We start from the raw sequence: 13529 nt of genomic DNA on the forward strand, positions 1-13529 counted from the left end.
AAGGAGTAACAAGACCAGTATCCCACTTTCTGTCTTATGCATAGAGTATGATCATTACATTCACTGACTGCCTATCTCACTCTAACACACACACACACACACACACACACACACACACACACACACACACACACACACACACACACACACACATCGCCCCTCTATAGGGACATCTGGCTGATGAGAGTAGGAAGTGTATTTCTGTGAGACAAGCTGCTCGATCTGTGCCACTGAATGCTTGTCATGGTGTCAAAGACCTACAGTTGCCAGGACTTTGTCTGTGACCAGAACATGGAGAGGGTGACAGGTGCATGAGCATCGGATGACAAGTTATGGTCATGCACAGGACACCAGTGATTTACTGTATTCAGACCAGAATATGACCCATATCTGAAAGCACCTCTCAATGGGGTTGGAAATGATCAGCTCTCTTGTATAATCCGTTTAGACTTCATCTGCAGCATACTACACAATCTTGTTATGTCTACAAGTATTTTAAAAGTGTAAGACCATGAATGATGGTCTCTTATGTTTGGCACAACTTCACAAAGTGCTAAAGTGCCTTCTGCATGTCCCTGTGGAGAGGGATTCATTTGATTTGATGCATAGTAAGTGCATGTGCAAGTGTTGACCAAACCACAACAAGTATAGCCTCTCAACAAATGAAATATATCAGCCCATTTATCTTACCTCTCCCCCATGGCCATCAAAAATCCCAAATATAGAAGGGTGACTCTTGTTCACGATGTCAGTGACGACCTCGAAGCGGTCTTCCATGTGATCTCTCCGGCCTTGGATGGAGTACACCGCCACATTGTTGCTCTTGAACTCCCAGGTTTTGGAGAACTCTGCGTCCAGAACGTCGAGACCCCCGAATTTGTCATTCTGCATAATCTCCGCCACTTTCCCCTTGACCATTTTGACAGCATCCCGGCTGGACTTGACGATGGTTTTCACCTCATCAGTGTGGAAGAAGTAACTCCATAGAGCCAGGCTTATGCATAGGAGGAACAAGGTCTCTGGTCTGAGCAGAAAATAACGCATGATCCGACCCAAAAGAGACAACAGTGTCATCGTATCCTCTATCATTTATACAAACAACAAATCACTGCAGGTTGTTATTGTTTACCCGCAACTTTCAGTCCATTATTATCGATGCTACAGTAAATAATCAGCGAAACCAAATTCAAACGTAGTCTACAGCACATCTGGTGTAAAAATCTGAATTAATTCAACCCAACACGGATAGCTCACATGTAGCAATGCGGCTTGATGTATTGGAGAATCCGTAACGTTAGACACTGCGGGGTGTAAGACTGCCTTGGCTGGCTCACTCTAGCCTAAAACCCCGTGAACCAGCGATTGTCCCTTGTCCATATGATGCAGTGAATCACAACCGTTGCAAGGAGGAGAATGGTTGCTATATTAAACCTCAGTCGGAGAGACCCCACTTTGAAGTACCTCGTTTAACGCTAACTTGAACGCAGACTCCCTCAACCTTTGACAGCGAGGTTGCGATTGAGTTGTAAATAGTGCACTCAATTTGAAGCCGAGAAAGTGTTCGTTTTCAGGACCGCACCAATTGGAGCACGTGAGGTGTGCACCATGCAACCTTGTTTAGGATAACATACATCATATTTCTGGAGGGGCAAACTAAATGTCATGTGCAACTTTATACTGGCTGAATAGACCATTTATAGAATTTGGGTAAATTAATTTTCGATCTACGTAATTTATTGACGGATGCACCCACCCCCCACGGCGGATTGTTTTAATCTGAGCCCACCTGTTTATATATGTTACGGCAAGCCCCGAGGACCAGACCAGGGGTTTGTCTACTAAGGGATAGAGCTGTGGTGAAAATTGACTTTTCGGTCGAAGCATGTTAGGAGAATTTACGCAGTAGGTTAGGAGAATGAATATGACAGGTTTTATGAGAATTGGGTTAAGGTCAGCAAAAGCGTTCGAGTAAGCTAAAATACACCAAAAATATATATTTTTGACGTCAATTGGACAAAAACTGTATCCCATCTAGACATGACCCCAGTTCGCTTATAAAACAGATAAGGCAAAGGTTTAGAAACTCTATGGATAAGGTACTTTGTAAAATTCTACTTTTGTTTGTTGTTGTTTTAATAATGGCGACGAGGAAAGATAGAGGAGGAAGGTATAGATAATGATAATGCCTTTGGTTCGATAAATCGATCTTTCGGTAAATTCATTTACCTTATATTTTTAAAATGCCTTCTTGCCTTCTTGCCCAATGTATATCAACAATAATGAATTTGATTATTGCAACATTTGTCAATCATATCATAACGTCCATATACCGGTAGTGTAGTTTATTCTGTCTGTATTTAATTTGAATGGTTTCTGAAGCTACTGCACTCAGGCAAACGAGAGGGGACTGGGTCCTTTTCCACGAGAAAGCGGTGTGTCGTCATCACCCTGCTCCTCCTTTCCAGTTTGTGCTGGTGAAACGTGGAGGTCCGCAACGTGGCTTGGAAAAACATTCTGCAAGTATGTGTTGTTTATCAGTTGTCTCATTAAATGGCACTAAGCCCCCTCCCCGAAACCTTTTAACACGGCGCCTCCTATGTAATGACAAAACTGTCACGATCATCGCAAATTAGTTAGAAGGAAAGCTGTTCCCTGTTAGCTAGGCTAAGGCTGGCTAGCAAGTAAAGTTACCGGCCATTTAAATCTGCCTTTTTCTATCTAACGGTTACTGGTTGCCGTTTGGTGAAGTTAATCCAATTGTATACATAGCTAACGACAACTGGCAGCAAAAAGGGGTTTGTCAGATGAGTTGTGACATTGTGATAAATGGTTAACTACCTGAGAGATATCATAGAATTGTAGCTAAGTGTCATGTGTGGGGGAAAAACATTACCAGGGAAGTTAGTGCACTAGATAACGTTAGCTGGCTACCATGTATTGACCATAATCAATACACATTACCCATGTGGATGTGTTGTATGCTAACATCATTACTTTTTTGTATATCATCTAAAAAGTAAAGATTTATCTGATTCATAACATCAATCTGATCTGTCATTTATCTAGATCTCACTACAACACCCACACCAATTATAATGGAGTACATGCAAGCTCCTGCTACAAGCAGCCAGGGTAACATGTAAGTATATATATATATATATATATATATATATATGATCAGCCTCCTACAGGCTACAAATAATTATCCTTTACCGTCAGTGTGAATGTGTACATTCATAACTTTTTCAAAGGTATCAGCTGGTACACAGTACTAATTAAGGAATGGTTTCTCTCCTTAGCCTCTGCTGCACCTGTGGCATCCCTATCCCCCCAAACCCAGCCAACATGTGTGTGTCCTGCCTCAGGACCACAGTGGACATCTCCGAGGGAATCCCCAAACAAGTCAACCTGAACTTCTGCAAGCAGTGTGAACGGTACTGCCCAGACCACCATCACAAGCCTGTCAAATTTAGTGCCACAGCTAAGATGTTTAAATCCCTGTCTTGTGCTCTTACTGACCAAAGCTTCATTAGTCAGTAAACTGTGGGATCTTACCAAGGCTCCAACATTAGTTCAGATGGATTGATTGCACCTCTTTCTCTTCCATGCAGGTACTTGCAGCCTCCAGCCTCCTGGGTGCAGTGTGCTCTGGAGTCCAGGGAACTGCTCGCCCTCTGCCTTAAAAAACTGAAGGGCAACATGACCAAAGTGAGTATCCCTTCCCTACTCTGCTCTATTTACATTCAAACATGCACTTGTTCAAAATGTTCAACAGGGCTGTAGCCATTCACCTCAGAAACTCATGTGACCTCCTAATCCAGGTGCGTCTGATCGATGCTGGATTCCTGTGGACGGAACCCCACTCCAAGCGGATCAAGTTGAAGGTGACCATACAGAAAGAGGTGAGAGGAGAAATAAGAGGCGTCAGAGTGTGATATTTAATAGGATAGATTAGTGTGGATTAGGATCCAGATCAGGTGGACGTGTCCCACCGCTGACTTCTATGTTGTCATTATTTAATCCAGGTGACAGTAAAGGGGTAAAGGGCTGACTTTGTAGTTTCAGAGCACAGTGATTGGGTGAAGATTAGCCAGTGGCTGTCATCTTAACTTCATGACCTTTCAGAGGAATCTGAGCTCCTCAGGGCCCAGGCCTTAGTCTGGAGTGTAGGAGGTTTTGTGTGACCAGTTATCTTGAATCTAGATGCCCTTTAGTCACCAGAAATAGCAGAACCAAACCCTGATGAATAAAGTCTTACACATCAGTGTTTCCCAAATGATGGGTGGGTAATGATCCGCTGGTGGGTCACAGCTTTCTAGCCCAGTTCTGTATTTAAAAAAAAAAAAAGTGTTTACCTGGTGTGTCGCATTAGTCGTAAACTATGTTCTGAGTCAGTCATATAAGAGAATAGTGGTTGATGGTAGTTTGGTCTGTCCTGTCCAGGTGATGAACGGAGCCATCCTGCAGCAGGTGTTTGTGGTGGAGTTTGTCATCCAGGGCCAGATGTGTGATGACTGCCACCGTGTCGAGGCCAAGGACTTCTGGAACTCTGTGGTACAAGTCAGACAGAAGGTACCACTGATGATTAGAATTATATTATTCATGTTGCTCACCACAACAATAATTTTTAACATGTTGTGTTGGTAACCTAATATTGGGCTGTTCCTTTTTAGACTTCTCACAAGAAGACCTTCTACTACCTGGAGCAGCTCATTCTCAAGCACAAACTCCATCAGAACGCACTGAACATCAAGGAGATCCATGGTGGGTTTGGGATAGAATATACTGCTCTAAAGTGGGGGGTTTCATCCAGGAAGAGACACCAGACCATTGCTATTGATGATTTTCTAAAAGCTTTCCTATCCTGGGCTTTAGAATGACATGGCCATGTGTTTAGAATCACTGTGGTCGGATCATAGCACTGAGCATTCCATTTACCATGCCAACAATGCTTTTGGACTCGGTCCTATTTTCAGTCACACACACACAATGTGTAGAGAGAGATATTTCAGAACCAGCGCCCAGTGTGGTTGGACCAGATTGTAAGGGAAAAGCTGCCCTTTGACAGTTCAATATAAATGACCTCCCTCTCTAGCCGGAGTTAAAAGCCTTGAGGTTTCAACATGTGGTGGCCATATTTCCCCCCGCGGTGCCCATCTGGGCGATATTACTGAGACTGGTTTGTTAAGTGTTGGAATGGTGATGACGGAGCTTACGTGTGCTGTGTGTGCGTGCCTGTGATTGATTTATCGATTGAAGACTGATTGGTTTTTAATCTTTCTCCTCTTCCAGAGGGTATTGATTTCTACTATGCCACCAAGCAGCATGCTCAGAAGATGGTGGATTTCCTCCAATGCACAGTCCCCTGCAGGTAGGAACCAGTTCACCAGAGTCCCTCCACTACAGGTAGAGGTTTCCCTGTAGTGACAGAACAATCTGACCTGAGGTCAGTGTCTAGGGGTGACATCATCCTACTCTGGATGGCGCCTTCATGGTTATTGTATAATGCCCATGCAATGTTCATTTGGTGTTGAAACATGTTAATGATGAATTGAACAGTGATGAGCTAGACCACACTAACCACAGTAAGTGCAGTCTGTGTGGCTAGTGCTACGGTTATTCAATGTCTATACACTTATGTTTGGACACACCTACTCATTCCAGGTTTTTTTTTTAAACTATTTTCTATATTGTAGAATAATAGTGAAGACATCAAAACTATGAAATAACACATCATGTAGTAACTAAAAAAGTGATAAACAAATCAAAATATATTTTATATTTAAGATTCTTCAAAGTAGCCACCCTTTACCTTGATAACAGCTTTGCACACTCTTGGCATTCTCTCAACCAGCTTCATGAGGTAGTCACCTGGAATGCATTTCAATTAACAAGTGTGCCTTGTTAATTTGTGACATGAAGGTCAGTCAATGCGGAAAATGTCAAGAACTTTGAAAGTTTCTTCAAGTGCAGTTGCAAAAACCATCAAGCGCTATGATGAAACTGGCTCTCATGAAGACCGCCACAGGAAAGGAAGACCCAGACTTACTTCTGCTGCAGAGGATAAGTTCATTAGTTAACTGCACCTCAGATTGCAGCTCAAATAAATGCTTCACAGAGTTCAAGTAACAGACACATCTGAACATCAACTGTTCAGAGGAGACTGCGTGGATCAGGCCTTCATGGTCGAATTGCTGCAAAGAAACCACTGCTAAAGGACACCAATAAGAAGAAGAAACTTGCTTGGGCCAAGAGACACGAGCCATGGACATTAGACCGGTGGAAATCTGTCCTTTGGTCTGATGAGTCCAAATTTGAGATTTTTGGTTCCAACCGCCATGTCTTTGTGAGATGCAGAGTAGGTGAACGGATGATCTCCGCATGTGTGGTTTCCACAGTGAAGCATGGAGGAGGAGATGGTGTGGTGACACTGTCAGTTTATTCAAGACTGTTGGAAAAGCATTCCTCATGAAGCTGGTTGAGAGAATGCCGAGTGTGCAATGCTGTCATCAAGGCAAAGGGTGGCTACTTTGAAGAACCTAAAATATATTTTGATTTGTTTAACACTTTTTTGATTACAGCATGATTCCATGTGTGTTATTTCATAGTGTTGATGTTTTCACTATTATTCTACATTGTAGAAAATAGTAAAAATTAAAAAAAAACCTTGAATGAGCAGGTGTCCAAACTTTTGACTGGTACTGTATATATATCTTTGGCTTTGCATGGAGATGCTTGAGAATGTTGCTTATTTTCTCTCTGACGAGATATATTCTTTATGGTTTCTTTGTCACCCTGTCTTGTTTAGGTCGAAGACCTCCCAGCGCCTCATCTCCCACGACATCCACTCGAACACATTCAACTACAAGAGCACCTACTCCATTGAGATTGTTCCTGTTTGCAAGGTATACAGCATCTTCCTCAAAAATATTGACGGTCAAATGCTCTACATGTATCTCAAGGGGCTGAACATTGGTTGAATAGGTGAACAGAGCCCACCTATACTCAAATGCTCAGATCCAAACAGGCCTGGGCAGAACTATACCGATTCCCCGTTCTTATCATAACAGACACAGCTTCCCTTGGATAGAACTGTGATGTTTTAAAAGATGCTTTTGAGCTGTCCAATGGAAACTACATTTGAATCAATCTGGGTGTGTCTAAGTCTTTACTCAAACGTTTTTGTTGAGTGAATGATTCTTGTTAATGCTCTTCTGTTGGATTCATGTAGTAGATTCATCTACTCATAGGTTCTAACATGTAGACTGAGTACACACGTATCGATGCTTGGCTTCTGATCATACATGTGAAGAGTGAATTTTGTTGATATCCAATTCTATCCATGTGTTTTTATGCATTTCTATCCAATGACTGAATGAAGCATTGCAGCACTGTCTCATTCAGTAAACAGATATGACTTAACTTTTTCAAGATCAATGAAATGCGTTCCTAATCAGCATGTTATTTTCTTTTGCATTGTGAGACAAATTGTAATCACGCTGAGGAAACAAAGAGAACATAGCCGACCCCTTGTATAACCAAACTGGCAATGACAGCCTCTGTTATTCAGATTGTTCATGAAGGTGTAGCCTAATCCAGAGTTGAATGTTAATTTCTGCTGTACTACAGTTTACTGTGCGTTTCTCTGGGGAATAATCCGGTGGGAAGGTTGGCATTGGGTAGAGGTTCCAAAGTTCTCTCTGACCTGACCTCAGTCTGACCCCTGGTATGTTTTGTCTCATTGCCCAGGACAACGTGGTGTGTTTGTCGCCGCGTCTGGCTCAGAGCCTGGGGAACATGGGCCAGGTGTGTGTGTGCGCCCGAGTCACCAGCACCATCCACCTCATCGACCCCAACACCCTGCAGAGTGAGTACAGTACACACCATTACCATCCACCTCATTGACCACAACACCCTGCAGAGTGAGTACAGTACACACCATTACCATCCACCTCATTGACCACAACACCCTGCAGAGTGAGTACAGTACACACAGCACCATCCACCTCATGAACCCCAACACCCTGCAGAGTGAGTACAGTACACACCATCCACCTCATCAACCCCAACACCCTGCAGAGTGAGTACAGTACACACCATCCACCTCATCGTCCCCAACACCCTGCAGAGTGAGTACAGTACACACCATCCACCTCATCGTCCCCAACACCCTGCAGAGTGAGTACAGTACACACCATCCACCTCATCGTCCCCAACACCCTGCAGAGTGAGTACAGTACACACCAGCACCACCTCATCGTCCCCAACACCCTGCAGAGTGAGTACAGTACACACCAGCACCACCTCATCGTCCCCAACACCCTGCAGAGTGAGTACAGTACACACCAGCACCACCTCATCGTCCCCAACACCCTGCAGAGTGAGTACAGTACACACCAGCACCACCTCATCGTCCCCAACACCCTGCAGAGTGAGTACAGTACACACCAGCACCACCTCATCGTCCCCAACACCCTGCAGAGTGAGTACAGTACACACCAGCACCACCTCATCGTCCCCAACAACCTGCAGAGTGAGTACAGTACACACCAGCACCACCTCATCGTCCCCAACACCCTGCAGAGTGAGTACAGTACACACCAGCACCACCTTTACTGTCGGCCCCTAGCTGCCAGGGGACAGAGGCTGTTTCAACACATGATTTTCTGGCTACTGAAACATTTATTTTACAGATATGCTTTGCTTCTTTGATTGATCTATTGCTGATGTGTTGACAAGTCAATGTTTCAAGGCGATTGGATGTGTGTGTGTGTGTGTGCATGAGTTTGTGCTTGTGTGATAAAGCATCAACAGTTTACCATCTGTTCCAAATTTTTAGCATCAGTTTTTGATTAGACTGATGGAATGTGATTATATTCCACTTGATTTAAGTCTTTTGTACCGAACTGAACCCAGTATCGTTTACAGTGTGTCTGTTCACCACATGCTCATCACCCTCCCCTCACTTTCAACAGCTTCCCTCTGTGTCTAATCAGGGCATTCCACACATGACACACTCATTTGTTGTCACTACTGCCTGTGTGCTGTGCGTGTAAAAAAAATTCCCACTGTGTTTAATTTGGATATTTTGAAAGGCAGGGCACACGTTTTTAATTAGTGTTCAAAGAAAGGCTATTTTTGCTCCAGTCTCAACCCCAGCCTCTGGGCAGAACAATGATCCATGCTAGCCAAATCACTCGACTGCAAGAGGGAGTGAAGTTCAAATAAATCAATTTATCTTGCATGCGTACACAAGCATGTGTATGTGAGTGTAGGAAATTATTGGTGTTTTGAGCAGTGAAAATTGAAACTCTGGACTGTCCATAGAGATAAACATCTAATTCTATTTCTCCTGTCTGACCCAACAGTCGCTGAGGTGGACGGGGGCACATACTGGCGCAACCCTTTCAACAGCCTCGTTAGCCCACGGCAACTGGAGGAGTTCATCGTCATGGATACTGACATCATCAGGAACCAGAAGCTGGGGGCGGGAGCAGGCATAAGGTCAAATAAGGTAGGAGTTCTGAGGGAAATGGGCGGTGATTTGGAATTGGGCTGTCCCGTCGCTAGTGCGCGATGGGACAGGAACATCCCTGCGCCGGCCAAACCCTCCCCTAACCCGGACGATGCTGGGCCAATTGTGTGCCGCCCCATGGGTCTCCCGGTCGCGGCCGGCTGTGACAGAGCCTGGACTCGAACCAGGTTCTCTAATGACAGCCTTAGACCATTCCGCTACTCAGGAGGCCCACCAATTGTCATACTTGAATAAAAGTATAGATACCTTTTTTAATAGACATTTACTCAAATAAAAGTGAAAGTCAGCCAGTAAAATACTACTTGACTAAAAGTCTAAAAGTATTTGGTTTTAAATATCCTTAAGTATCAAAAGTAAAAGTATAAATCTCTTGAAGTCCCTTATATTAAGCAAAGCAGACAGCACCATTTTCTTGTTTTCAAAATTTACGGATAGCCAGGGGCACACTCCAACACATTATTTACAAAAGATGCATTTGTGTTTAGTTAGTCTGCCAGATCAGAGGCAGTAGGGATGACCAGGGATGTTCTCTTGATTAGTGTGTGAATTGGACCATTTTAAGCATTCAAAATGTAATGAGTACTTTTGGGTGTCAGGGAAAATGTATGGAGTAAAAAGTATAATATTTTCTTTAGGAATGTAGTGAAGTAAATGTTGTCAAAAATATAAATAGTAAAGTACAGATATCCCAAAATGCGACTTAATTAAGTAGTACTTTAAAGTACTTTTACTCAAGTACTTTACACCACTGTGTGTATTCATGCGTGCAACTTCCCTCACTCCATGTGTGTGTTGGCGAGACCGCTTGACTGCGGGGCTTTGGTGTGTTTGTGGCTTTAATGACAGCGTTTTTAAGCAGATTGAATTATGGGGAATATTTCTCTTTTCTTGGAAGAAATGTCAATGGGTAACCATTACATTATTCCTGAAGCTGCACATCAGATTAGAGAAAAACCCTCCACAATACATGGAAGTGTTTCTGTAAAATGAAACAGGAAATTGGTTTGCTACGGTACGATAACGTCCCCTCCCCCATCTAAGGACAACTAAACACACTTCATCCGTTTAGTGGAAAGGAGTAGAAGTAATTTTGGTGCTAGGCTAAATCTTGTGTGTGGTGTGTATGTGTTCTGATTTGTGTGTTTCCAGCACACCCTGGCTGAGGTGTGGGTGCAGAAGACCTCCGAGATGGACACGGCTCAGCAGTACCACTGTCGCACACACCTGGGCCACCTGCTCAACATAGGAGACCTGGTTCAGGGGTAGGTGACTGTCATGGGCTGCTATACAGCTACTAAACTCTTAAATGTTCATCTAACTTTTTGCTGTATAAGAGAATAAAAACAATACCTTACTCTTTTGATTGTGAAGTTAGAGAAAATATGCTGTTCACTGTTCACTTTTGTTTCCCTCTAGCTTTGACTTTGCCAATTCCAACGTTAATGACGAGTTTCTGAACAAGATGAACCCGAGTCATATTCCTGACGTGGTAAGAACCAGTACATTCTACTGTGTGGACACACTCATGTATCCTTCAAAACAGGGATCTCCAACAGGTAGATTGTAGCTCGCAGCCACATATGAGTAGCTGCCAATCAATTCTGAAAGTACATTCAGTTTTCCATCACAAACTGTCATAAACATAAAGCTCCCAGCTACTATTCAATCAGTCACATTGACATTTTCCCACCTCTGGTTAGCCACTATTGGCTTAAAAAGCCAAAAGTAACACAAAATCTGCCAATTAATTTCCAGCAATGTTGCCCGTCTGTGTGTTTTGTACGTGCATTTGTCTCACTCCGTATGTAGCCAGTTAGCGACGCTAATGATAACGTATTTTTTTCTTCAATTGGTTTGTGTGTTTGAGGTTCAAACCCACATAATGTACGTTGTGCACATTTTGATACAGTAGGGTGGACAGACTTCCCCAAAAACTTTCTCTATTAAATGTTAACCTCAAAGTAGGCTTACCTGACAGAACTATAAATCATGGTTATTTGTTTCAATTGGGTGGCCATTGTTTTTCAAACTCTGCCATGGCATGTGCTTCAGCAGTAGGCTTATCAGCAGAAACATCACTAGACCGACACATTCCACTCTTGCTAGATGCTCAGTTAAAGGGGAATTACACACTTTTTCCAGACCTCATAAATGTTATTCTGATGTGATTTAAATATGGACATGGACTCAGAACATACATTTGCGTTGTTTCTCTATGAATATTTGTAATATTGAGAATGGAAAACATAAAAAATATCCAAAATCAGGAAAAATAAAATTCAGGAAAATACAAAATATAATTTTATGGGGCCTGTGATGCCAAATACTGTTTATCAACCATTATTTGACCAGGTATATTTACAGAAAACACATATCTTGTACACCAAGGACCCTGGGATGAGGTAGAAGAGAACAATGTGCCTATTGGAAAGCAATAAAATAAATTATAGCTCGCAATGTTTATTTAAAAAAAAAAAAAGTAGCTCCTGCTAGAAAAGGTTGGAGAACCCTCCTCAAACAGACCTCTTTTACCATGTACTGCACTCTGTCTGTATTAGATCACATTGCCCCCTGGTGGACATTGTGGTATTAGTTTGATTTTGTTTGCTGTATTGAGTTGAAATGTCAATCCTTTAATGGGAAAATTGGCCACCTGACCACGTACTGTTCACTTCATTTTGAAATGAGAGCTGAACTCCATACCTTTCAGCACATGACTGCAAAGGACAGAATACATCAAAACAAAATTAATGCATGTATTGAAGCCATTTGAACATGTTTGTTGTGGACTTGCAGGTGCTGATCAAGAAGAGCTACAACCGCAGCAAGAGGGTGAAGCGCAGGAACTGGAAGCTGAAGGAGATGGACAAAGATAGAGAGGGCATGGCGCCTGAAGACGAGAGGTAAGGAGGAGAGGAAGAGCTGATGAGAGAGGAGGAATGTAGAGGGGGAGAAGCAGGAAGGGATGAGGAGAAAGTGAAGGATGGAAATGCTCTATATCCAGGTGATGACTTTGTAAGTTGTGAAAGGTGTCTGTCTTCCTGTTTCAGACAATACCAGGACTTCCTAGAGGACCTGGAGGAAGACGAAGCCCTGAGAAAGAACGTCAACATCTTCCGAGGTGAGTGAGACCGCAGCTTTCTGCTTCTCTTTATAGTTCTTCTTGCAAGAATCTGGATGTTTTCCTCAATTGTCACCCATAGCTTTCTATTGATCCATTTTAGCTGTAGCCTCATGATGAAGTTTTGTTTTATATTGCAGATGCGTCCAAGATCCCAGTGGAGAGTGATACGGATGACGAGGGCGCCCCTCGGATCTCTCTGATGGAGATGCTGGAGGACCTCAGCCTAACAGACGCCACCGGGGGAGAGGGAGCCGACATGCTGACCGAATAGACCAATCACTGGCCTACTTACATCCACATAATGACTGTTCAGACCAATCAGGGTCTTAATAACATCAACATGATGTTTGACTAGACAAATGGGTGGCGCAGCGGTCTAAGGCACTGCATCTCAGTGCAGTGTTCGAATCCAGGCTGTATCACAACCGGCTGTGATTTGGAGTCCCATAGGGCGGCGCACAATTGGCCCTGCGTCGTCCGGGTTTGGCCGTCATTGTAAATAAGAATTTGTTATTAACTGACTTGCCTAGTTAAAGGTTCAATAAAAATCCTACTAATAACATGAGTGATTAGTAGTCCAATAAGGATGGCAATGCCACGCGCTGTCAGCTACCATTGCTTACAGTCTCCCCCCCAACAGCAGCCACTCAGAATGCAGCAGAAGGGTCACTTCGGAGGTTGCTGAGTTATTGAGTGGATCCTGCCCTTTGTTTGACCCTTCCCTGTCTCCATATTAGAGGCAGTGGTTTGTGGTGATGTACATCAAATAAAATATAACCTGGTTACAATATGACTTTTTCATTCGGGGAAGCACAGCATTCGCTAAGGAGCTGGAGAAGTGGGGAAGATGTTACTGAACTATAAGCATGG

At 43.3% G+C, this 13529-nt stretch overlaps 2 protein-coding genes across 4 annotated transcripts in view; one reads left to right on the top strand and one right to left on the bottom strand.

Moving 5' to 3' along the window:
- Window positions 1–1640, bottom strand: part of LOC106612907 (protein phosphatase 1L) — a 51550-nt gene extending 49910 nt beyond the window's left edge. Inside the window, exon 1 of the mRNA XM_014214565.2 lies at window positions 691–1640. Coding sequence (XP_014070040.1) covers window positions 691–1089 — 399 coding nt within the window. The 5' untranslated portion in view covers window positions 1090–1640. The remainder of the gene's footprint in view (window positions 1–690) is intronic.
- A 203-nt stretch (window positions 1641–1843) lies between these two features.
- Window positions 1844–13447, top strand: nmd3 (NMD3 ribosome export adaptor). Of its 3 annotated transcripts, none has more exons than XM_014214564.2 (17): window positions 1844–2096; window positions 2380–2520; window positions 3067–3139; window positions 3300–3434; window positions 3612–3708; window positions 3822–3902; window positions 4444–4572; window positions 4674–4764; window positions 5293–5371; window positions 6809–6905; window positions 7750–7867; window positions 9369–9514; window positions 10685–10797; window positions 10952–11024; window positions 12332–12438; window positions 12586–12656; window positions 12797–13447. In XM_014214564.2, the coding sequence occupies exons 3-17, from the start codon at window positions 3096–3098 to the stop codon at window positions 12928–12930; spliced, it is 1515 nt and encodes a 504-aa protein (XP_014070039.2). In that variant the 5' UTR covers window positions 1844–2096; window positions 2380–2520; window positions 3067–3095; the 3' UTR covers window positions 12931–13447. The 3 variants fall into 3 exon arrangements, with proteins under 3 accessions (XP_014070039.2, XP_045580467.1, XP_014070038.2); XM_014214563.2 differs by having other exon boundaries at window positions 1890–2212; XM_045724511.1 differs by lacking the exon at window positions 3067–3139 and having other exon boundaries at window positions 1888–2212.
- The last annotated feature ends 82 nt before the right edge of the window (window positions 13448–13529 follow it).

The sequence above is a fragment of the Salmo salar genome, chromosome ssa09, assembly GCF_905237065.1.
Source record: "Salmo salar chromosome ssa09, Ssal_v3.1, whole genome shotgun sequence".
Taxonomy (NCBI): Eukaryota; Metazoa; Chordata; class Actinopteri; order Salmoniformes; family Salmonidae; genus Salmo; species Salmo salar.